At 48.9% G+C, this 23,987-nt stretch overlaps 1 protein-coding gene across 1 annotated transcript; it reads left to right on the top strand.

Moving 5' to 3' along the window:
• The first annotated feature begins 2,919 nt into the window (after positions 1-2,919).
• Positions 2,920-23,832, top strand: ntsr1 (neurotensin receptor 1 (high affinity)). Its single transcript, XM_084680403.1, has 4 exons — positions 2,920-3,715; positions 17,716-17,917; positions 22,606-22,690; positions 23,454-23,832. The coding sequence occupies exons 1-4, from the start codon at positions 3,059-3,061 to the stop codon at positions 23,731-23,733; spliced, it is 1,224 nt and encodes a 407-aa protein (XP_084536529.1). The 5' UTR covers positions 2,920-3,058; the 3' UTR covers positions 23,734-23,832.
• Positions 23,833-23,987: the final 155 nt, after the last annotated feature.

Raw genomic sequence — 23,987 nt, 5'->3', positions numbered from 1 at the left:
GAGCAGGAGGGGGAGGATGAGCCTTGCCTGCCTGCCTCCCCCACTCCTCCCCCTCGCCTCTTTCTCTCCCACTCTTCACCCTCGCCTCTCTCTCCCCTTCCCCCTCCCCTCCTGCAGTGGCTGAAGAAGCAGAGCAGGAGGACGGCGTTATTAATAGCTCTTTATTCTGGCCTTAAGCAGAATGGTGCTCCTCCTCAGGTAAAGGGCATGCTGGGGCTTCTATTGTCAGAGCTGGTGCTAACACACACACACACACACACATGGGGGCAAGAGGGGGAGAGGAGGAGGAGGAGGGGAGTGGAGGGGAGAGAAGGAGGCTGGGGAGGGGAGAGGAGAAGGAGGATGAAGAGAGGAGAGGAGGGGGAGAGGAGGAGGAGGAGGAAGAGAGGAGAGGAGGGGGAGAGGAGGAGGAAGAGGAAGAGGAAGAGGAGGGGGAGAGGAGGAGGAGGAGGAAGAGAGGAGAGGAGGGGAGAGAAGGAGGCTGGGGAGGGGAGAAGAGAAGGAGGATGAAGAGAGGAGAGGAGGGGGAGAGGAGGAGGAGGAGGAAGAGAGGAGAGGAGGGGGAGAGGAGGAGGAAGAGGAAGAGGAAGAGGAGGGGGAGAGGAGGAGGAGGAGGAAGAGAGGAGGGGAGAGGAGGAGGAAGAGGAGAGGTCTTCTCACTATCCTGCAGTAGTAGCTACATCACACCTTAGGGCAGAGCAGACTGGAGACATCACATCAGCACACAGTCAGTCAGTCTGCCTGTATGCCTGTCTGCCTGTCTGTCTGTCTGTCTGCCTGTCTGCCTGACACTAGATGGGGTGTCATTAAAGACAAACACGTAGTTATGATCATTAAGTGACATTTATTCTGTGTATGTATTGTGTATGTATTAAAAACATCATTTCTAGATCTGTGCCTGGGGTGGTTAGCTGCCAGCTCTGATCGGTGTCTCTTGGTTCGCTTCCAACAGAGTGTGTGTGTGTGTGTGTGAGTGTGTGGGGGGAACGTCTGTATGTGTGTGTATGTGTGTGTGTCTGTGAGAGAGAGAGAGAGAGAGAGAGAGAGAGAGAGAGAGAGAGAGAGAGAGAGAGAGAGAGAGAGAGAAGAGTAGCCTCATTGTTGAAACAAAACGAATACATTCGGCAGACTGGTGTAAAAATTGACCTAATCTCTATGACTTAAACGTCATTTAAGGCTTAACTTATAGTTCAGTGCAGCTTAATTGTTTTCCGTGATAATTAAATGGTAGCGTGATAATAAATGACCATTTCAAATCATACAAACTGTCAAAGTACATTATTTTGATGCAAGAATTTCTTCTAAAATAGTATCTGCTGGTTTACATGGACTAACATGAGAATATGATATGTGTTTGTGTAACTGAGTGTGAACCATGAAACTAGCTCCTCAGGTATGTAAAAGGCCAATGCGTCAAAAGCTAGCTTTTCTTTGGCGAAGCTGGTAGTGGTTGCCCTTGGAAGTCGAGAGGTGACAGGTTCGACTCCCAGTGGGGGTGGACATTGGCCAGATACCTCTGACGGAGCTTGTAAGACCACATCCGTTAAATACCTGTTACATTTGCAATGGGCGTATTTAGGCCAGGGAATTGGCTATAAAATGTTGAGCAACAGGCTGTATACAGTGTGATATAACACACACAGGCAACAGGCTGTATACAGTGTGATATAACACACACAGGCAACAGGCTGTATACAGTGTGATATAACACACACAGGCAACAGGCTGTATACAGGCCCGGTTCGTGCCAGCTCTGGAAGGGCGTTCTGGCAGATATCTGGAGTGAGATGGTGATAAATTATCCAGATTTGTATCCAGAAATTAAACCAGTTCCAGTGATGAAGCAATAAACCAAAAGAGGGTGTAGTATGTCTCTTTGATAGAACACCCCCCAAGCCATGTCACAGTTCCATGTAGGTTTACACAAACACAACATTTACTGTGGCAGAAAGGGGCAAACAATAAACCCATCCAGATCTTAAATTGCAGGTTCATTATTGTTCATTATTATCCACAGCGGCTTCCTATAACTCATTTGTGCGACCAAATCATATTTTGCGCCAGTAACTGAAAAAGTTAGTAGCGCAAGTGTCACCAGTGGAAAAGGTTATGTAGAGACCTGTAAGCTTCAAAGGGGGTTCTTTATTAATGAATGAATGCAATATGCTAAATGCCTGAAAATATCAGGAGAAGGGAAAAACATAAAATTAGTTTAAGTCATAGAGATTAGGTCAATTTTCTCACCGGTCTGCCAAATGTATTCGTTTTGATTCAACTATGAGGCTACTGATCACCATTCCCTATTGCAGGGGAAATGAGAAGACAACCATTTCATTCTACTCTTCACTCTTAATATTTTGAGTTGTAAATGATCAGAAAAAAATATGCTTTTAAATCTATGTACTCTTTATAAATAATAAGTAGCTATGCATTTTTTATATAAATTATACAGAAATATCAGTTGTAAAATTTTCATTAAAAAACGGACCTCTCTGCAACCGACTCAAGCAAGCAAACCCTACAATTTCCCCAGAAATTGTACCCTCTGTAGTTTGAAGTTGTAATTATATTCGCTGGTTAAATCGAGATCTCGATTTGCATTGCCCTCGCTTGGACAAACGTTAGGCTGTAGTCTCCACGGCATCGCCATCAGTCACAAGTAAATATAGAAACATTTGAAAACAGTCAAATTGTATCTGCTCCATAAATTCTAGAAACGCCTGCAGAAACGGTCAAATAGACAATGAGACGTTTGAAAAGACGGATTCTATTTTAGGTTACCAAGGTGAAATATCACCAAGCTTAAGAACAGACGAACACCAATCCGTGATGAGCAGTGCGTCATTGCTCAAGGTCTCGTGCCAGCACGCCTCCTGCCTCTATAAAAACTCCACAAGTTTCCCTTCGGCTCAGATCGCGCTCTCCTACAGTTACGCACGAAGTCTGCTTCCCTCCTCAAACAAATGGGTTTTTATTGACACCATTCCATAAATGTGCCATATTTCTGTTCACACCGACAAACGGGCTAATTTATAATTGTCTGTTTACATTGAAAATCATGGATTTTAACTTTACTCTGTCAGAGCGCGACTTTAAAAGCCTGCGCGCGCTGGCTCAGGAACCCGGGAATAACTCTCTGGCGCCCGTCGTTAACGGAACCGAGATTGCGTCGGAAGAAGATTTGGACGTGAATACCGACATCTATTCCAAGGTATTGGTTACCGTGATATACGTCGTTCTTTTCGCGGTCGGTTGCCTGGGAAACTCAATCACCCTGTACACGTTACTGACTAAGAAGTCCCTTCAAAACCTCCAGAGCACCGTCCACTACCACCTGGCCAGCCTTGCGGTGTCTGACCTGCTCATCCTCGTACTCAGCATGCCCATCGAACTGTACAACTTTATCTGGTTCCACCATCCCTGGGTGTTCGGACAGGCGGTGTGTAAAGGATACTACTTTCTCCGCGACGGCTGCTCCTATGCCACCGCGCTCAACATCGCAAGCCTGAGCGTGGAGCGGTACATGGCCATCTGCCACCCGTTCAAAGCTAAGAGCATCATGTCCCGCAGCCGCACGAGGAAGCTGATCAGCGGCATGTGGCTTGCGTCGTTCCTGCTCGCCACGCCAATGCTGTTCACCATGGGGCTCGTGGACAAGGGAGAGAGCATCTGCACCGCGATCGTGTCGTCCGTTACCATAAAGACCGTGCTGCAGGTGGGTGTGCTTATTTTACGCGCAGGTTTAATGTTGTACTACATGGGAGGTGATAAGCTGAAAGGTGATTGATTAGGATATGTCTTAGCTCATCGATGCCGTGGCAACTTGTTGATTATAGCCTGCATTAGAAACAAGTCAATTCAGTGTTGAGCTAACAAATGTTTTATAGATTCATTATTTTTATGTAGGTTTATTTTTGTGTAGTGTGTAGAGTTACATTTATTCATTGATCAACACTCTAAAAAGAGCCACCGTTTGAAAGAGTTAAATAACTCCTGTTGTGTTCGTTTCATCCAAACTACTTCTGTGTTCCCCGTACAAATGACAGCCCCAATTATACCTGATTATAAAACCATAACGTGATGTTTTTATCAACTTAATTTTGAGATGTTACAATAACTTATCTTGTATTTGCCATGTATTGCCTATAGGCCACATTGACCTGAGCTCATATAGCCTAACTAGGCCTATTTTTTTTTTTACCATAATACCTACTTAGATTAAACATATTTATGCTTGTATGCTAGTAGACTTGAGCCTGAATACTATTTTAATTCTAAAGTCACACTTGTCCCGGGAGTACAACGGTACTTAAGAAAGATTTGTTGTATCAGATGTTAGTGTATTTCCTCCAGGAACACTATCACACGTATTGAGGGACTTGCTGCACTTGCCCGGGTTTCCCAGATTCGATAAGAAGCTCTTAACGCGCTCTTAGAACATTCCTAAGAAGATCTTAGCGTAAAGAGCTTCTTAACGAATCTGGGAAACCCTGCCATTAATGTTACTCGCTTTCCTCCAGGTACACTCTAGTACTTTGAGGATTATGTTGGTTAACTGAAATTGCTCTTCTGGTTTTACCCGTTGGAACTTATTTCCTTATATGATTTGCATTTCTAGAGCTTGAGTAAAATAAGTAATCCTGTAACATGATCCAGATTGTTGTGTGTTTCCTGATGCCCAGGGTTCCACTGCTAAAGCACTCTAGCAGTGAGTTTATACACCTATAAACATCAACAGTGAGTTTATACACCCATATACATCAACAGTAAGTTCATACACCTATAAACATCAACAGTGTAATCAGTATCAATTTGGATTGGGCCTAACCGTTTGTAAACTCCGGATTGATTTTCCGTCCGTCTTCTGGACTCAGATTCAGAGCGTGCACGGACAGAGGGGGGCTGTTCACAGACGCTCTGTTGCAGTGAGAGAGAGAACGTGAGCGGGGCAAGAAGGGGCTGAGCAAATCAATTTGGCGGTCAATTGTTAATTGTGGCGGGCCTCTCAAAGTTTACATTTACATTTAGTTATTTAGCAGAAGCTCGTATCCACAGCGACTTACAGTAAGTACAGGGACATTTCCCCCCGAGTAGGGTGAAGTGCCTTGCCCAAGGACACAACGTCATTTTGCTTGGCCGGTAATTGAATTGGCAACCTCTTGAGTTATAGCCCGATTCCCGAACCACTCAGCCATCTGACTCCCTCTGACTCTCTACTGGTGTATAGATTCATGGTTGGTGTATTGACTCCCTGCAGGTGTATTGTCTTGGTGTATAGACTCCCTGTTGGTGTATAGACTCCCTGCTGGTGTATAGACTCCCTGTTGGTGTATAGACTCCCTGTTGGTGTATAGACTCCCTGTTGGTGTATAGACTCCCTGCCGGTGTATAGACTCCCTGTTGGTGTATAGACTCCGTGCTGGTGTATAGACTCCCTGTTGGTGTATAGACTTCCTGCTGGTGTACTGTATAGAATCATTGTTGGTGTATAGACTAAGCTCCAGTAGCTGGACAGTGTGGAGCTAGTCCACTAACACACCTCCTCCATGTCAATGTAATGACTCCATCAGAGTGTGTGTGCACGTGAGCATGCGCGTGTGTAAATTACATGTGGAGGGCAATTTCAGAAGCAGTTTACGTTTGTGTTTGTCCTCCTGCTGTTCTAGTGCCTCCGAACACTTAGTTTCCGCAGAGAGGGGGAGACAGAGGGGGGAGGCAGAGGGGGAGGCAGAGGGGGGGGCAGAGGGGGGGGCAGAGGGGGGAGACAGAGGAGGGAGGCAGAGGGGGGAGGCAGAGGGGGAGGCAGAGGGGGAGACAGGGGGGGGGTAGAGGGGGGAGACAAAGGGGGGAGGCAGAGGGGGGGGCAGAGGGGGGAGGCAGAGGGGGGAGACAGGGGGGGGGCAGAGGGGGGAGACGGGGGGGGGCAGAGGGGGGAGACAGAGGGGGGAGACAGAGGGGGGAGGCAGAGGGGGGAGACAGGGGGGAGGGCAGAGGGGGGAGACAGGGGGGGGGCAGAGGGGGGAGACAGAGGGGGGAGACAGGGGGGGGGCAGAGGGGGGAGGGGAACACTTAGCCTCTGTAAAGAGGGGGACACAGAAGTAGGAGATTTGCAGTCGGGTGGTGAGAGAGAGGTGGCCCTGGTGAGGGGCTTGGAGAAGAGAGAGAGGTGGAGAGAGACAAATGAGAGGTTTTCTGTTTTTCTCTCATGCATGACTGTACGACCAGGGAAGGTGACCATCACTCTCTCTGCTGGTGGTGCACAAACAGATGACCCTCAGCACTGTGGAGGTATTAAGAGGAGCGGAGGGATAGAGGAGAGGGGTAGAATAGAGAGGAGAGGGATGGAGGGATAGAGAGGAGGAGAGGTAGAGAGGAGGAGAGGTAGAGGGATAGAGAGGAGATGGGGTAGAGAGGAGGAGAGGGGTAGAGAGGAGGAGAGGTAGAGGGATAGAGAGGAGATGGGGAAGAGAGGAGGAGAGGGATAGAGAGGAGGAGAGGTAGAGGGATAGAGAGGAGGTGGGGAAGAGAGGAGGAGAGGGATAGAGAGGAGGAGAGGGGTAGAGAGGAGGAGAGGGATAGAGAGGAGGAGAGGTAGAGGGATAGAGAGGAGGTGGGGAAGAGAGGAGGAGAGGGATAGAGAGGAGGAGAGGTAGAGGGATAGAGAGGAGATGGGGTAGAGAGGAGGAGAGGGGTAGAGAGGAGGAGAGGTAGAGGGATAGAGAGGAGATGGGGTAGAGAGGAGGAGAGGGATAGAGAGGAGGAGAGGTAGAGGGATAGAGAGGAGGTGGGGAAGAGAGGAGGAGAGGGATAGAGAGGAGGAGAGGGGTAGAGAGGAGGAGAGGGATAGAGAGGAGGAGAGGTAGAGGGATAGAGAGGAGGTGGGGAAGAGAGGAGGAGAGGGATAGAGAGGAGGTGGGGAAGAGAGGAGGAGAGGGATAGAGAGGAGGAGAGGTAGAGGGATAGAGAGGAGGAGAGGTAGAGGGATAGAGAGGAGGAGAGGTAGAGGGATAGAGAGGAGGTGGGGAAGAGAGGAGGAGAGGGATAGAGAGGAGGTGGGGAAGAGAGGAGGAGAGGGATAGAGAGGAGGAGAGGTAGAGGGATAGAGAGGAGGAGAGGTAGAGGGATAGAGAGGAGGAGAGGTAGAGGGATAGAGAGGAGGAGAGGTAGAGGGATAGAGAGGAGGAGAGGTAGAGGGATAGAGAGGAGGAGAGGTAGAGGGATAGAGAGGAGGAGAGGTAGAGGGATAGAGAGGAGATGGGGTAGATGGATGGAGGAATAAAGGTAATAGTCAGTACCTGTGGTAAAGTGAGTGATCTTTAGCAGCACTGGGCTCCTGAATGTGTGTGTGTGTGAGAGAATGTGTGTAGTATATGTGCTACTGGCTGTCCTACAGGGAGTATGTGTGCCCTGTTGTGTATGTGTGGGTGTGCATGTGTGTTTGTTATGTAGGTAACAGTATAGACGGTGTTATGTAGGTAACAGTATAAACTGTTATGTAGGTAACAGTATAGACGGTGTTATGTAGGTAACAGTATAAACTGTTATGTAGGTAACAGTATAGACGGTGTTATGTAGGTAACAGTATAAACTGTTATGTAGGTAACAGTATAGACGGTGTTATGTAGGTAACAGTATAGACGGTGTTATGTAGGTAACAGTATAAACTGTTATGTAGGTAACAGTATAGACGGTGTTATGTAGGTAACAGTATAGACGGTGTTATGTAGCTAACAGTATAAACTGTTATGTAGGTAACAGTATAGACGGTGTTATGTAGCTAACAGTATAAACTGTTATGTAGGTAACAGTAGCCTGTAACTGTTCTGTGTGCATCAGAATGGCTCCACCGTGTTCCTCTAGACATGTCCTTGGGTCCTAGGTAAGTGTGTCTACTGTGAAAGCCGACCATCTGTCTCTAATAATACTTGCTTTCATACAGTCTCTCTCCCTCCTCTCAATTTCTCTCTCTTATGCTGGAGACACACTATACGATTTTTAAAATCTTATAAGATTTTAAAACCGTGAGAGACCACAAACATGAGGACTAAAAATCCTAGATTTAGCCGTTTTGCTCCTACAGTGTGTGGTCACTCTTAACACACCTCACACCACGGGAACATCTGATGAAATCTGCGGAACCATCAAGATTATCGGGACATATGTTACCTAGGATTGTGGGAAGGTGGTGTGTCCCCAGCACCACTCTCTCTCTCCCTTTCTCTCTCTTACTCTCTCTCTCCCTTTCTCTCTCTTACTCTCTCTCTCCCTTTCTCTCTCTTACTCTCTCTCTCCCTTTCTCTCTCTTACTCTCTCTCTCCCTTTCTCTCTCTTACTCTCTCTCTCCCTTTCTCTCTCTTACTCTCTCTCTCCCTTTCTCTCTCTTACTCTCTCTCTCCCTTTCTCTCTCTTACTCTCTCTCTCCCTTTCTCTCTCTTACTCTCTCTCTCCCTTCCTTCCTCATAGAACATACAGTATCATTTGTATAGCATCATTATCCAAAGTTCTTCACAGCAAATAAACAAAACACATTGTGTTTGATTTCTTAAAAATCCAACAGTAATAAACTAATGTAATACAGTAATGAAACAAATATAAGACAGACAATAAGACAGAAATTAAATGAAAATACTAGTTATTAAATGAATATATGGAAGTAATTAATCATATACTACAGTAATTACATTGATATACTACAATAATTAAATTACTGGCTGGTTATGTGGTTGGCTGGTTGTGTGCTTAGCTGGTTGTGTGGTTGTGTTACTGGCTGGTTGTGTGGTAGTCAGGCTGGTTGTGAGGTAGTCTGTCTGGTTGTGTTACTGGGTGGTTGTGTGGTAGTCAGGCTGGTTGTGAGGTAGTCTGGCTGGTTGTGTTACTGGCTGGTTGTGTGGTAGTCAGGCTGGTTGTGAGGTAGTCTGGCTGGTTGTGTTACTGGCTGGTTGTGTGGTAGTCTGGCTGGTTGTGTTACTGGCTGGTTGTGTGGTAGTCTGGCTGGTTGTGTTACTGGCTGGTTGTGTTACTGGCTGGTTGTGTTACTGGCTGGTTGTGTTACTGGATGGTTGTGTTACTGGCTGGTTGTGTTACTGGCTGGTTGTGTTACTGGATGGTTGTGTGGTAGTCTGGCTGGTTGTGTTACTGGGTGGTTGTGTGGTAGTCAGGCTGGTTGTGTGGTAGTCTGGCTGGTTGTGTGGTAGTCTGGCTGGTTGTGTGGTAGTCTGGCTGGTTGTGTGGTAGTCTGGCTGGTTGTGTGGTAGTCTGGCTGGTTGTGTGGTAGTCTGGCTGGTTGTGAGGTAGTCTGGCTGGGCCGCTGGCTCCACACCAGCAGGAGGGAGCTCTAAGCTGGACCGCTGCTGCTGTGTCTTAGCTGTCTGGTGATGGCTGGATGGTTCTGCGGTCTCTGGCTGCTGCACACACACATCATTTACACACACACAATATACTCACACACACGCAAAAAACACACACAATATACTCACACACGCAAAAAAAACACACAATATACTCACACACACGCAAAAAACACACACAATATACTCACACACACGCAAAAAACACACACAATATACTCACACACGCAAAAAAAACACACAATATACTCACACACACGCAAAAAAAACACACAATATACTCATACACACGCAAAAACACACACACGCTCACATAATATATTCACACACACACACATAATATACTGGCATACATAAACACACGCCCAGCAGGCATAGAACAGAAAGCTGGCGTTGTCTGGGTAATTGGTTTTGCAGTTATCTGGTGAGCCATCTTGAGGTTGAAACATTGGTGTTGTAATCTGAACTGTTCAACTAAAACATTCCTCATCTGTCTGTCCCTTCTCCTCTGTGCTGCAGAGTGCTGAGTGGTACACTCACTTCCTGGGACTAGAGCAGTGTTGGCGGAAGTTACTGAAAACAGTAATATATCAGTTATTACTTATTATTGTTCAGTAAGAGTAGTGTGAGTAGTGTCATGCAGTAACTTGGACAAATACTTTAATAAGTAACTGCAATAATATTAATCAATGTCAAAAACGAACGCGTTATATTACTTTGTTACTCACTTAAGTAATAATATTATGTAACGCGTTATATTACATAACGTGTTACCCCCAACAATGGACTAGAATGGTGTAACATCCTCCTCTCCTCCTCTCTTCTTCTGACCTGTGATGGAAGGGACATAGCTAGCAGTCAGATGGCTGAGCGGTTTGGAAATCGGCCTATTAATCAGAAGGTTGCCGGTTCGATTCCCAGCCGTGCCAATTGACGTGTCCTTGGGCAAGGCACTTCGCCCTACTTGCCTCAGGGGAATGTCTCTGTATTTACTGTAAGTCGCTCTGGATAAGAGTGTCTGCTAAATGTAAATGTACCCCAGCCTTTGCAATGTGTGGACAGGAGATAAGTTTATTTTGTGTGTGTGGAAGGTGCTGTGTGTGTGTGGAATGTGTGTGTGTGTGTGGAGGGTGCTGTGTGTGTTGAGGGTGTGTGTGTGTGTGTGGAGGGTGTGTGTGTGTGGAGGGTGTGTGTGTGGAGGGTGTGTGTGTGTGTGTGTGTGTGTGGGGGGGGGAGTCTGCTGAGTTGTGTGAGTGTGTGTAGAAGACTAAGAGGAAGTCTTGGCTGGTTGGGGGTCTGTGTTTCCCAGAACAGCGTGTCTAATAATACTCTGGAGGATGTCCTGCAGAGAGTACTGTAACCCCAAACCCTGCACACCAGCCTGTCTGTCTGCCCAACTGCCTGTCTGTCTGCGCGTCTGTCTCCAAGGTCAGAAATGCGTGTTTGAAAGAGCAGAGCATCTAATGCATGATGCTCCAGTTGGAACAACGCAGCATGTTATTATACTGCAGATGCATTTTATTTTTCTGCAGGAGCAGAAGAATGACCAGTCCTCCCCTCTCCCCCTCGCTCCTCTTCACTTCCCCTCCTCTCCCCCTCGCTCCTCTTCACTTCCCCTCCTCTCCCCCTCGCTCCTCTTCACTTCCCCTCCTCTCCCCCTCGCTCCTCTTCACTTCCCCTCCTCTCCCCCTCGCTCCTCTTCACTTCCCCTCCTCTCGCTCCTCTTCACTTCATCCCCTCTCCCCCTCGCTCCTGTCTTCACTTCCCCTCCTCTCCCCCTCGCTCCTGTCTTCACTTCTCCCCCTCGCTCCTCTTCACTTCCCCTCCTCTCCCCCTCGCTCCTCTTCACTTCCCCTCCTCTCCCCCTTGCTCCTGTCTTCACTTCCCCTCCTCTCCCCCTCGCTCCTCTTCACTTCCCCTCCTCTCCCCCTCGCTCCTGTCTTCACTTCTCCCCCTCGCTCCTCTTCACTTCCCCTCCTCTCCCCCTCGCTCCTCTTCACTTCCCCTCCTCTCCCCCTCGCTCCTGTCTTCACTTCCCCTCCTCTCCCCCTCGCTCCTCTTCACTTCCCCTCCTCTCCCCCTCGCTCCTCTTCACTTCCCCTCCTCTCCCCCTCGCTCCTCTTCACTTCCCCTCCTCTCCCCCTCGCTCCTGTCTTCACTTCCCCTCCTCTCCCCCTCGCTCCTGTCTTCACTTCCCCTCCTCTCCCCCTCGCTCCTCTTCACTTCCCCTCCTCTCCCCCTCGCTCCTGTCTTCACTTCCTCCCCTCTCCCCCTCGCTCCTGTCTTCACTTCCTCCACTCTCCCCCTCGCTCCTGTCTTCACTTCCTCCACTCTCCCCCTCGCTCCTGTCTTCACTTCCTTCCCTCTCCCCCTCGCTCCTCTCTTCACTTCCTCTCCCCCTCGCTCCTCTCTTCACTTCCTCCCCTCTCCTCCTCGCTCCTCTCTTCACTTCCTCTCCCCCTCGCTCGGCCTCTCCTCTAACCTCTCCCTCCCCCACTTTCTCCTCTCTCCAGTCTCCCCCAACTTCCTCTACCTTTGTATACATTTAAAGATATTAAAAAAAACGAATCAATGCCCCATTAGAGGACAGCAATAGGGAGAGCGAGCGAATGAGGACTACAGTAACGTAACCATGGCAATGGACGAACGATTAAAATTCTGAAGGCGTTTGTATTGGGCAACGTCAATAGCCTTATAAACTCTCCCCACACACAGAAATATGTTTTATGTTACTTTATTTGATTATTTTTATGTGATTATTAGGGCTGTCACCACTCAGTCGACTAGTCGATATGCTGTTGGTCGACTAAGATTTTTTTATTCGAGCTGCCGTATGGCAGATCTGATTCCCGCTTGTGTCATCATTGCTGAATTAACTAAATGTTCAACAGATATTGTAGATTATATTATTTAAGACAAATAAACCAACTCTGAAAATATATAATTTAAAAGGAAAGGTGTTTCTGTTTTCCCTTTCGTTAATCTGCGCTTTGTTTTGGTTTGGTATTTTGCACACAGCACAAGCACAATTGGCTGCAGAACTACAAACTCTGCCATAGCCTACTTTGACGGTGTTATTAGTCAAAATAGCAAAGAAATCTGTGGTATGGCAGCATTTCATGAAAGTACATTTACATTTACAAAGTACCGTGTGACTCAAAAAACGTTGAATGCAAACTCTGCCAACAATGGTTTATTTTTCATAGTTCTACGTGGAATATGATGTACCTTACCACCTGAAAAACGTAAGTTTGCCTAGCCCTACTTTGCTCATGCTAACGCGCTGGGTTGAAAAATGAATATGCCTATTATAAGAATCACATCCAAATCGAATGACATTATCTTCTCTGGCCAAGACAACAAAATCTTTCTCTGTTGCACCGTTCCCCACTCAGCTTCTACATTTGTTCGCATGCTGCAAGTTCAGGCAGTAATAAGCGCGTTCTGATGATTTGCATGTTAAACAAACAATATTTTTAATTTGTAGTACATTGTAAGAGATACTAAATACCATCGGTATTCGGCTACAACAGGACTGGTGATACGAGTCTTATTATTAGTAGGCTATTAGCGGCTGAATCAGATTGCGAAAATGTTTGTAAGTTTTTTTTTTTCTAAGTGTTTCAAAGTTCGATTAGGCGATTTCCAGACGTTTTAGTCGAGTTTTGATCGACCAAAGAAAATCTTAGGCGGGGACAGCCCTTGTGATTATATTATTTTCTAATTGACTGCAATTTATAACTGACTGTTATTTATATTGAAAGTTGTATCTGGAGATGGTAGACCGGTCTCCTCCAGCCTACCTTCTGCTGGGCGTGTCTGAGGACTGACAGGTAGCTGGAGTCCTGCTGGGCGTGTCTGAGGTCTGACAGGTAGCTGGAGTCCTGCTGGGCGTGTCTGAGGACTGACAGGTAGCTGGAGTCCTGCTGGGCGTGTCTGAGGTCTGACAGGTAGCTGGAGTCCTGCTGGGCGTGTCTGAGGACTGACAGCTAGCTGGAGTCCTGCTGGGCGTGTCTGAGGTCTGACAGGTAGCTGGAGTCCTGCTGGGCGTGTCTGAGGACTGACAGCTAGCTGGAGTCCTGCTGGGCGTGTCTGAGGACTGACAGCTAGCTGGAGTCCTGCTGGGCGTGTCTGAGGACTGACATCTAGCTGGAGTCCTGCTGGGCGTGTCTGAGGACTGACAGCTAGCTGGAGTCCTGTTGGTGAATGACTGGTTCAGGACCACAAACCAAAGGCTTCCATTTAGTATTGATGATACAGAACACAGACATAATCCCCTCAAAACACACTTCAGAAGGACAACATCACAGGAAGTATAAACATCTCGATTCGGGTCTAATAATGTACATCAGAAGAAGCCAGGGTGGAGTCTGCCCTGGAGGGTGGAGGGTATCTGTGTGTGAGAGTAGGTATCTGTGTGTGAGAGTAGGTATGTGTGTGTGAGAGTAGGTATGTGTGTGTGAGAGTAGGTATGTGTGTGTGAGAGTAGGTATGTGTGTGTGAGAGTAGGTATGTGTGTGTGAGAGTAGGTATGTGTGTGTGAGAGTAGGTATGTGTGTGTGAGAGTAGGTATGTGTGTGTGAGAGTAGGTATCTGTGTGTGAGAGTAGGTATGTGTCCGTCTATGTCGCTTCACTCCATCATCCCTTATTGTTTACAACGTTAACAGGGCTACTTGGTTGGTGTTGCCTTTTTAGCTTGAGATATACAAGGTGTGGCGTGAGAGTGTGTGAAATGGTTGAAATGCGTGTCTCACGGCCAATGCGTGAGAGTTGTCAGCCCTGTGTTTGTCAAAAGTTTTTTTTTTTTACCGTGTTTAATGGCTGCATCTCTTTGGCTATAGAGCGAGTTACGCTATCCGTGAGTGTGCGCCATTTCGCGCTGACATGTTTATATTTGCACTGTCGGGAAAAGGCATCTGTAACAGAACTGTATGGAAGACCCCTTTCCAGCTCCAGCTGCAGTTGTTGTTCACAGGTTCAAAAAATAGGTCAGATAGAAACTTATGTATTGCTAGGTGAGATGTTAGGTTAGCCAGTTGCCTCTTTTCGTTTCACCTAAACAAAGTTGACATACCGGCTCGTTCACGTTAATTGGCTCTCATCTCATTCGGCTTGAAGACAAAATGTTCCCACACCGGAGCTGAAGATTACGGCTTTGAAACCAAGTCCATTTTAACTTGTTCTTCCTAACTAGCTGTAGATGTCAGGAAACAGAATACTTTATAACACAGTGAGTTCACGCCTTCTCTTCACCTGTCGGTGTCCGCTCTGTGTGTGTGGAGACGCTAGTCCCGCCTACGCTTTCGACACAGAAAGCAGACAAGATGACTGAGGCAGCGGGATCGACTAAAATGTTGGTGACATTTGTTCTTATGTAAAATTGAATATAATCATTATTTATTATTATAAAAATGATCAGTTGCAATATATTGCAGCACCAAAAATTATTGCGCTCATTTCCATATACCGTGCGATAAGTCAATATATTGACTATCGCGACAGGCCTATGTGAGAGTAGGTATGTGTGTGTGTGAGTAGGTATGTGTGTGTGTGTGTAGGTATGTGTGTGTGTGTGTGTGTGTGTAGGTGCCACCATGAATCAGGCCCTGCCAGCAGCACATTCCATGGACTGGAATGCAAACAAACCAGAGGGTGTGTGAGTAACTCTCTCACACACACACACACACACACACACACACACACACTGTGTGTCCCTGTCATCACTGCATCTGTGGGGATGGCTACCTCTTCAGACACATCTTTTCTCTCACACACAGACTTTCCCACTGAAACACTCTTTCTTGCACACAGTCACACCAGCGCACACACACACACACACACACACACACAGCCTGCCTCTTATAATTTCTGTAATTTAGTGTAATGGTCTGAGTGCTTAGCTCAAAAATACAATTAAAAACTTCAATAACAAGATGTGTTCCGTCTGATGCTCGTTAGCGTGCATCTCCTCTAATTGGCTTTTCCAGCTTAGCCTCGTTTGGGTTAACAGGTCATGTTGTCCCAAAGCAAGCTCTGACCCTTCTCTGGGCCTGTCCATGAAGCAAACCTTACCCGTAGCCTGCTATCCTGCAGACTACACCCAACCAGACACTAACATACGCTGGTGTTAGGGAAGGAGGGGGAGAGGCTGTTAGCGAGGGAGGGAGGGGTAGAGGGAGGGAGGGTGTTAGGGAGGGAGAGAGGGTGTTAGGGAGTGAGGGAGAGAGGGTGTTACGGAGGGAGAGAGGGTGTTAGGGGGGGAGGGTGGTATGGAGGGTGGTATGGAGGAAGGGGGTGTTAGGGAGAGAGGGGGGAGGGTAGGAGGGGGGAGGAAGGGGGTGTTAGGGAGAGAGGGGGGAGGGTAGGAGGGAGGGTGTTAGGGAGGGAGGGGGAGAGGGTGGGTGTTAGGGAGTGAGGGGGAGAGGGTGGGTGTTAGGGAGGGAGGGGTGTTAGGGAGAGGGAGGGAGGGAGGGAGGGGGAGAGGGAGGGGGAGAGGGAGGGAGGAAGGGAGGGGGAGAAGAAGGGAGGAGGGGAGGGATGGGGAGAGGGAGGTATGGTGAGAGGGAGGGAGGGAGGGATGGGGAGAGGGAGGGAGGGAGGTAGGGCTCCTCTCTGGGGTGTGATCTCCGTGTGATGGCTCTCTTGCAGAGCTGCAGCTGGATGAACAGTTGCCACCATTCTTCTCGTCGAGCATTACAGCGAGCCTGCCGGCCGTCAGCTGCAGACAGGAGGATCTGTTCCAGACAGGGCTAATCATCCCCCTCACTCCAGCCCCAGCACAGCACCCTCACTGGGGCAGGGGGTGAGGGGCAGGGGGGGGGGTGAGGGCTGAGGGGCTGGGGTTAAGATGTAGCATGGGGGGAGACAAGGGAAAGATGGACAGAGGAGGAGGTAGAGGGGGAGAGAAAGGGGCAGAGTGAAACTGGGGTTAGGATGTTGCAGTGTTCTGCTGGAGAGGGACAAGAGGAGGGAGATCACTCGAGAAAGAGAAAGACAGAGAGAGAGAGAGAGAGAGAGAGAGAGGGTATAGTCTTCAATCCATATTGTTCCTTTATTAAACTGAGAAATAATCCATGTTTGTCTGTCAGGCCACAGCTGCTCAGATGAAACCGCATTACAGGAGGAGAGCAGTCACAACTCTCAATCCCCCTCTCTCCCCCTTCCTCCCTGTCATACTCCTGTCCTCTCTCTCTCTCCCCCTTCCTCCCTGTCTTACTCCCGTCCTCTCTCTCTCCCCCTTCCTCCCTGTCTTACTCCCGTCCTCTCTCTCTCTCCCCCTTCCTCCCTGTCTTACTCCCGTCCTCTCTCTCTCCCCCTTCCTCCCTGTCTTACTCCCGTCCTCTCTCTCTCTCCCCATCTCTCCACCTCTCCATCCCCCTCTCTCCCCTTCCTCCCTGTCTTACTCCCGTCCTCTCTCTCTCCCCATCTCTCCACCTCTCCATCCCCCTCTCTCCCCCTTCCTCCCTGTCTTACTCCCGTCCTCTCTCTCTCTCCCCCTTCCTCCCTGTCTTACTCCCGTCCTCTCTCTCTCTCCCCCTTCCTCCCTGTCTTACTCCTGTCCTCTCTCTCCCCCTTCCTCCCTGTCTTACTCCTGTCCTCTCTCTCTCTCCCCCTTCCTCCCTGTCTTACTCCCGTCCTCTCTCTCCCCCTTCCTCCCTGTCTTACTCCCGTCCTCTCTCTCTCTCCCCCTTCCTCCCTGTCTTACTCCCGTCCTCTCTCTCCCCCTTCCTCCCTGTCTTACTCCCGTCCTCTCTCTCTCCCCCTTCCTCCCTGTCTTACTCCCGTCCTCTCTCTCTCCCCCTTGCTCCCTGTCTTACTCCCGTCCTCTCTCTCTCCACCTCTTCTCTGTTTTTTGCATGTCAGGGAGACAGACTCTCCTCCTCCTCCTCCTCCTCCTCTCCACTGTCTCTCGTTCCCCAGACTCATCCTCACAGCAGCATCACACCAGACAGGAGGGTAAACACTAACCCTTCAGCACGTAAGCTCTGAAACATCCAGCACCCCAAGTAACCTCTCGATGCTAACCTGACCCCAGAGTGACCTGTGACCCCAGGGTAACCTCTCGATGCTAACCTGACCCCAGAGTGACCTGTGACCCCAGGGTAACCTCTCGATGCTAACCTGACCCCAGAGTGACCTGTGACCCCAGGGTAACCTCTCGATGCTAACCTGACCCCAGCGTGACCTGTGACCCCAGGGTAACCTCTCGATGCTAACCTGACCCCAGAGTGACCTGTGACCCCAGGGTAACCTCTCGATGCTAACCTGACCCCAGAGTGACCTGTGACCCCAGAGTAACTACTAGCAGCAGAAAATCAAGGACCAGAAGTGCAAAGTGCTAACTCTCCTCTTCCCTCCCCTCAACAGGTCAACGCCCTCCTGTCCTTCCTGGTTCCCATGGCAGCCATATCAGCTCTGAACGGAATCATAGCCAATCAGCTGCTGCGGATGTTCAAAGAGGCGGAGCAAGACAACCGTTTGTGTATCGTCGGGGGCAACCCCACAATGCTGAGTGTTACTGTGGAGCCCAACCGCGCCCAGTCACTGCGTCACGGAGTGCTGGTCCTACGTAAGCCCACACACACAATGACAACATCTAGTGTTAACCACATACATGAGCGCTACAGTGGGTGAAAGTCTTGAGTGCACCTCAAAGAGGCGTAGCGGTATAACACTTACCCTAAATACCCTCAAAAAAGATATGCTTACACAGTCACATAGTGAGAGAGTGCTTCTCAGTGCAGTGAGTGTCCTGTAGGGTAGCGCATTCACTCTGCTCTCCACTGGGCCCATCTCATAACAATCACTTTACATTTGACAGTCTATTTGTTTTGCAGATGCTTTTATCCAAAGCAACATTCAAATAGAAGATAGAAAGTGCAGCAGGAGGTAAAGGATCATAAGTGCAGAGATCGACTCTAACAGACGTCTGTACACAGAGTGCACAGAGCAGTGTGCAGCAGTGACCAAGGTACAGACCAGAGCCCCAAAAAGTGGAGCCACCGAACTGACGTCAGTTTGGTGTCTTTTTCAAAACCTACCGTTTTACAGCTACATTTTTTAATTGTGAGATTTGCATAGGAAAGAGGTGTCAATGGACTTTGGGGTTCACTGTATGTCCATTTTACCCACTGAACTGTCGTTATTCAACTGTGACAAGGTAAACTCGGTTTTACAGTCAATGACCCCTTTAAGAAATATTAACCTCTGGTCTATAAACTACCCTGGCCTTGTCACTATGGTAACCCTCCACCTAGCCTGGCCCTGTCACAACTCTCTCTTTCTCTCCCTCCCATCTACCTATCTCTCTCCTCTCTTTCTCTCTCTTATCTCACACACACCCAGCCTGGTCCTGTCACTACGGTAACGCCCCCCAGCCTGGTCCTGTCACTACGGTAACGCCCCCCAGCCTGGCCCTGTCACTACGGTAACGCCCCCCAGCCTGGCCCTGTCACTACGGTAACGCCCCCCAGCCTGGCCCTGTCACTACGGTAACGCCCCCCAGCCTGGCCCTGTCACTACGGTAACGCCCCCCAGCCTGGCCCTGTCACTACGGTAACGCCCCCCAGCCTGGCCCTGTCACTACGGTAACGCCCCCCAGCCTAGCCCTGTCACTACGGTAACGCCCCCCAGCCTGGCCGTGTCACTACGGTAACGCCCCCCAGCCTGGCCCTGTGCCCGGGGTCCCAGCGCTGGGGCCAGTGTTTGTGTTGGGCCGTCCTGTCCTAATGGACACCGTGAAGCGGAACTAAGGGGACTTAATGTGAGTTAACGTGTGTGAGAGCGCTGAAAATGTGTTTAGACGTGTGTGTGGAGTGGGGGAGAGGTCTCCTGTGTGTGTAGGAGTGTTGATGTGCATGTGTGTTGTCAGTGTGTCGCAGAGAGATGTGTGTGTGCAGTGGAAGGGTGGTATGTATCTGTGCGTGTTCATATCCTGTCGAGGGGTCAGTATGGGTGAAGCCCCCAGGTCAGTCCTTTCATCTAGAAGTTTCTACCAGAGTCACATAGTTTGAAAGCAGCTCTGGATCAGAAGGTCAGCTGGACTCTCTAATGACAATGCCTGAAGGACAGAAAGATTAGCGGCAGAGATGTTGTGGGACGATATTAACTGCAACATAGGCAGCAAAAGAAATGACACAAGAACATAAGTGTTGGCAGTAGCAGTCTGAGCATCAGCAGCTGTAACAGGAGGTATAATTAGGATCTACATGATCAATAAGCATGGCAACACATCAACTGTGCCCTGCCCTGATAAAGCTCACCGCAAGACAGCCTGCTAACCCTCTCACACACACAGTTATAGACAGCCTGCTAACCCTCTCACACACACACAGTTATAGACAGCCTGCTAACCCTCTCACACACACAGTTATAGACAGCCTGCTAACCCTCTCACACACACAGTTATAGACAGCCTGCTAACCCTCTCACACACACAGTTATAGACAGCCTGCTAACCCTCTCACACACACAGTTATAGACAGCCTGCTAACCCTCTCACACACACAGTTATAGACAGCCTGCTAACCCTCTCACACACACAGTTATAGACAGCCTGCTAACCCTCTCACACAGTTATAGACAGCCTGCTAACCCTCTCTGTTACGTACGCCTCTTGGAGGAGGGAACGCGACGCCCCGCTGCAAGTAGGCCCCCCCAGTGGAGTCAGAGAACGGATATGGGGTCGCAGGTGTGAGGACACAAAGACTGTGGTACCGTTCACGGGGATGTTTATTTGCCAAAACACGGTAATATGGGGGAATTCAGGGAATTCAGGGAAACAGATTTCTGCAAATACAAAGATAGAGGGAGGGAGAAAAGAAGGGAATGAAAAAGAGAAAGAGAGAGTGAAGGATCAAACAAAGACAGGGGTGGAGAAGGAGAGAGGGAGGAGGAAACAGGGACAGATTAAGTATTGATTGTTGGGTTCCCCAGACTAGAACAAGTTTACCTGAGTCTGTTGTGCCCCATGTGTGTGTCTGTGTGTGTTTGAGTGTGTGTGTGTTTGAGTGTGTGTGTGTTTGAGTGTGTGTGTGTTTGAGTGTGTGTGTGTTTGAGTGTGTGTGTGTTTGAGTGTGTATGCGTAGGTGTGTGTTTGAGTGTGTGTGCTAACCAGTGACGATTTCTTTAAGACTGCAAGGGCAGCTCGGCTTTCCCTAAAATGCCAAAAAAACATATACACCTTAAAACCAAGTAAGATCGGGAACTTACTTGAAACCTAGGGCTATGTGATTACTGCGCGACCGGCAACAATGGCGGCCAGATCATCCAGAGTCCTGAAAAATGTTATATTTTCGGCTTAATTAATTGATAAAAAAATTATGACAGTCTTGTTTTGTGTTATACACAGTCCTGAACATATATATTTGCAACCATTTTCCTAATTGAAACGTTTCTAAAAATCGCTAGCTTGCTACGCTAATGTTACAGTGCTGATTGCACCACAGTCCTGCATTTCTCTGACTAGCATGTCTACAGTTTAAAGTAAACTCCATTAGCAGCGAATTTCGTTTGATATCAGTGCATAACACTACTTGCTTTGGAGATATTGATACGTGCTAGATGACATACCTGTAACCAAGTGGTGTCCCATTTCTTAGGGATATGTAGCCCTTACCCCTCAGTTTCGAGGGCCAAGGGCTAGGGGTAAACTAAGGGCTAGGGGTAAGGGGAAGTATTGGGATTGGGCCTTAGGCTAGAAGTACTCCGGTGATAACTAAACTGAGCTTGACAGTCAGTACACAGCCTTAAGGCTGATTTATACTTCTCTGACTCCGTTACGGACAGACGCATGCATGGAGTCGGACAGATTGGTTGAATTTATACTACTCCGACGGCTCTGCGTGCTGAAAGCAATTCACTCGGTTATCGAAAAGTCGGAGCAAATTTACAAATGAGCTGTTTCATCAATAAAATAAGCACATTTTCAGCAACTACACTGCCCATTTCTCGTTACATTTTAATTCAGATTTACATGTACTGTTTAGTGAAAACTTACAACAATGGCGGTCAAAGGATTCTGTTCTCTTGTTGTTACAGCAACCCCGCCCCTGAAGCAAGCGGTTCTTAATATAGACCAATCACAGCCAAAGGGGTATCCGTAAAATGACGGACGGATAGTCAGGAAAATCAGGAGGTGAACGTAGAGCTCTGCGAGGGGCACGGAGAGGGAGTTCCTTGACGGAGAGGGCGTTCCCTGTGTGCGTGTCCGTAAAAACGCAGAAGTATAAATTGGCCTTAAGTTTTGTCAACCGAGCCGTCTCGCAACTTTTTGAAATGGAACTTCCCATCTAGCCCTCTCTCCATCAGCCACCGTCGGCAGTTGAAGTCATGTGACCACAGGTGATTCCCAGGGTCAAAAAGAAACCTGTGTTAACTGCATTTTTTTGTCGCGTTAAAGTGAGATTGCGTTAACGCGATATTAACTCATTAACTTTAACAGCCCTATTTAAACACGTTTAGAGTCAGCTACATATAGCAGGTTGACTGACTTGACTTCCTTCTCATACATCCCCGTAGTGCCACAGTGCATTTCCCTGTGGAAGCTCAGCTTCCATGGACTTCAATGGGGCTGCTTTGAACAGTTGTTTTCATTGCTTCGAAACTATACGGTCATTGGATGAATGCTGCGATTATGTCCCGCCCTGGACGCTCAGCGTCTCTGGGGGTGAATGGAGGAGGGGGCTGGCCTGGACGCTGGGCTTCCGCATGATGATTGGAGGGTCTGTAGAATGACTGCATCTCCTTTTGACTACAAAAAGTTTGTCCTACAAAAAAGTTGCCGAAGCTATTCGAGCTCAGTCCCATCGCAGATTTTGCGAGTGGAGTTGAAAGACAAACTGCTGCAACTTATTTCTTGCTATTTGCTTGGCGAATTGGCAAGCCAATTTTCATCATACATTTCATACAATTATACACCACATTTCTTGTTTCAGTTTAACCTAATTCCCACATACAGTACCAGTCAAAAGTTTGGACAGTTTTGAATGGGAAAATGTGTCCAACCCTCATCTGTCCAGCTCAGCTAGCAAGAAAAACAACATTCAAATTAGTTTTCAATTACTTTAGGTGTGCTTGGTTTCACTCTCTTGGCTCACTGAGTGGTCACTGCTTAGCGTCAGTTGATGGCACAACAGACAGTCTGTATTAAGCGCACCGTCAGCACTTAAATCTCTAGCGTATGTCCTCTCTCCTCTCTTCCAAACTTCCTGCTTCTCTCTGTTCTTATTGTTTTCTTCTCTTCCTCCTCCTCTCCAGGGGCGGTGGTGATAGCGTTCGTGGTGTGCTGGCTGCCCTATCACGCTCGGAGACTCATGTTCTGCTACGTCACTGAGTGGACGGAGTGAGTGATCTGACACACCCCTCACTTTCTCTCCCTCTCCTTCCCTCTCTCCTCCCGTCTCCTCTCCGTCCCCTCTCTCCTCCCGTCTCTCCTTCCCTCTCTCCTCCCGTCTCTCCTTCCCTCTCTCCTCCCGTCTCTCCTTCCCTCTCTCCTCCCGTCTCTCCTTCCCTCCCTCCTCCCGTCTCTCCTTCCCTCTCTCCTCCCGTCTCTCCTTCCCTCTCTCCTCCTGTCTCATCTCCCTTCCCTCTCTCCTCCCCTCTCTCCTCCCGTCTCTCCTTCCCTCTCTCCTCCCGTCTCTCCTTCCCTCTCTCCTCCTGTCTCATCTCCCTTCCCTCTCTCCTCCCGTCTCATCTCCCTTCCCTCTCTCCTCCTGTCTCTGATCATATAGATGAGACAGATATAAACAAAAGATAAAGACAAAGATAAACTGATATTTAGATATGCAGACAGGCAGATCTCACCTTTTTCACCTGACTAAATGTTCTAGCTGTGTTCACTGTCTGTTTTACCTGATTGTCTTCACAGTGAGCTGTATGACTGTTTTACCTGATTGTCTTCAGAGTGAGCTGTACGACTGTTTTACCTGACTGCCTGTCTTCACAGTGAGCTGTATGACTGTTTTACCTGATTGTCTTCAGAGTGAGCTGTACGACTGTTTTACCTGACTGCCTGTCTTCACAGTGAGCTGTACGACTGTTTTACCTGACTGCCTGTCTTCACAGTGAGCTGTACGACTGTTTTACCTGGCTGCCTGTCTTCACAGTGAGCTTTATGACTTGTACCACTACCTGTTCATGGTGACCAACGTCCTGTTCTACGTGAGCTCAGCCATCAACCCTGTCCTGTACAACTTGGTGTCGGCCAACTACCGGCAGACCTTCTTTTCCACGCTCCGACACTTCTGCCTGCCCTGCAACCCCCGTCACCATGGCAACCGCCACCGCAGCCATAGCAACCGCCGCACCTTCACACGCCATTCCATCAGCCTGTCCACCAACCACACCCTCGCCACTGGCAACGCCGTCAAGGAGACAGTCTATTGACCCGCCCCCCGATTCCTCCTCCTGGCCACCATGGCAACCAGGCGCCCTTGACAACAGTCGTGTATGACTATGAGCTCAAATGTGTGTGTGGGGGGAGGAGGGGGGGAGTGCGGGGAGGGAGAGACAGAGAGGGTGGGAAGGAGGGGGGAGGGAGAGACAGAGAGGGTGGGGAGGAGTGGGGGGAGGTAGAGACAGAGAGGGTGGGGAGGAGGGGGGGGAGGGAGAGACAGAGAGGGTGGGGAGGAGTGGGGGAG

Source organism: Hypomesus nipponensis, chromosome 18 (assembly GCF_054491055.1).
Source record: "Hypomesus nipponensis isolate SF chromosome 18, ASM5449105v1, whole genome shotgun sequence".
Taxonomy (NCBI): Eukaryota; Metazoa; Chordata; class Actinopteri; order Osmeriformes; family Osmeridae; genus Hypomesus; species Hypomesus nipponensis.
The sequence above is the reverse complement of the archived record's forward strand: the minus strand, read 5'-3'. Positions and strand labels throughout refer to the sequence as shown.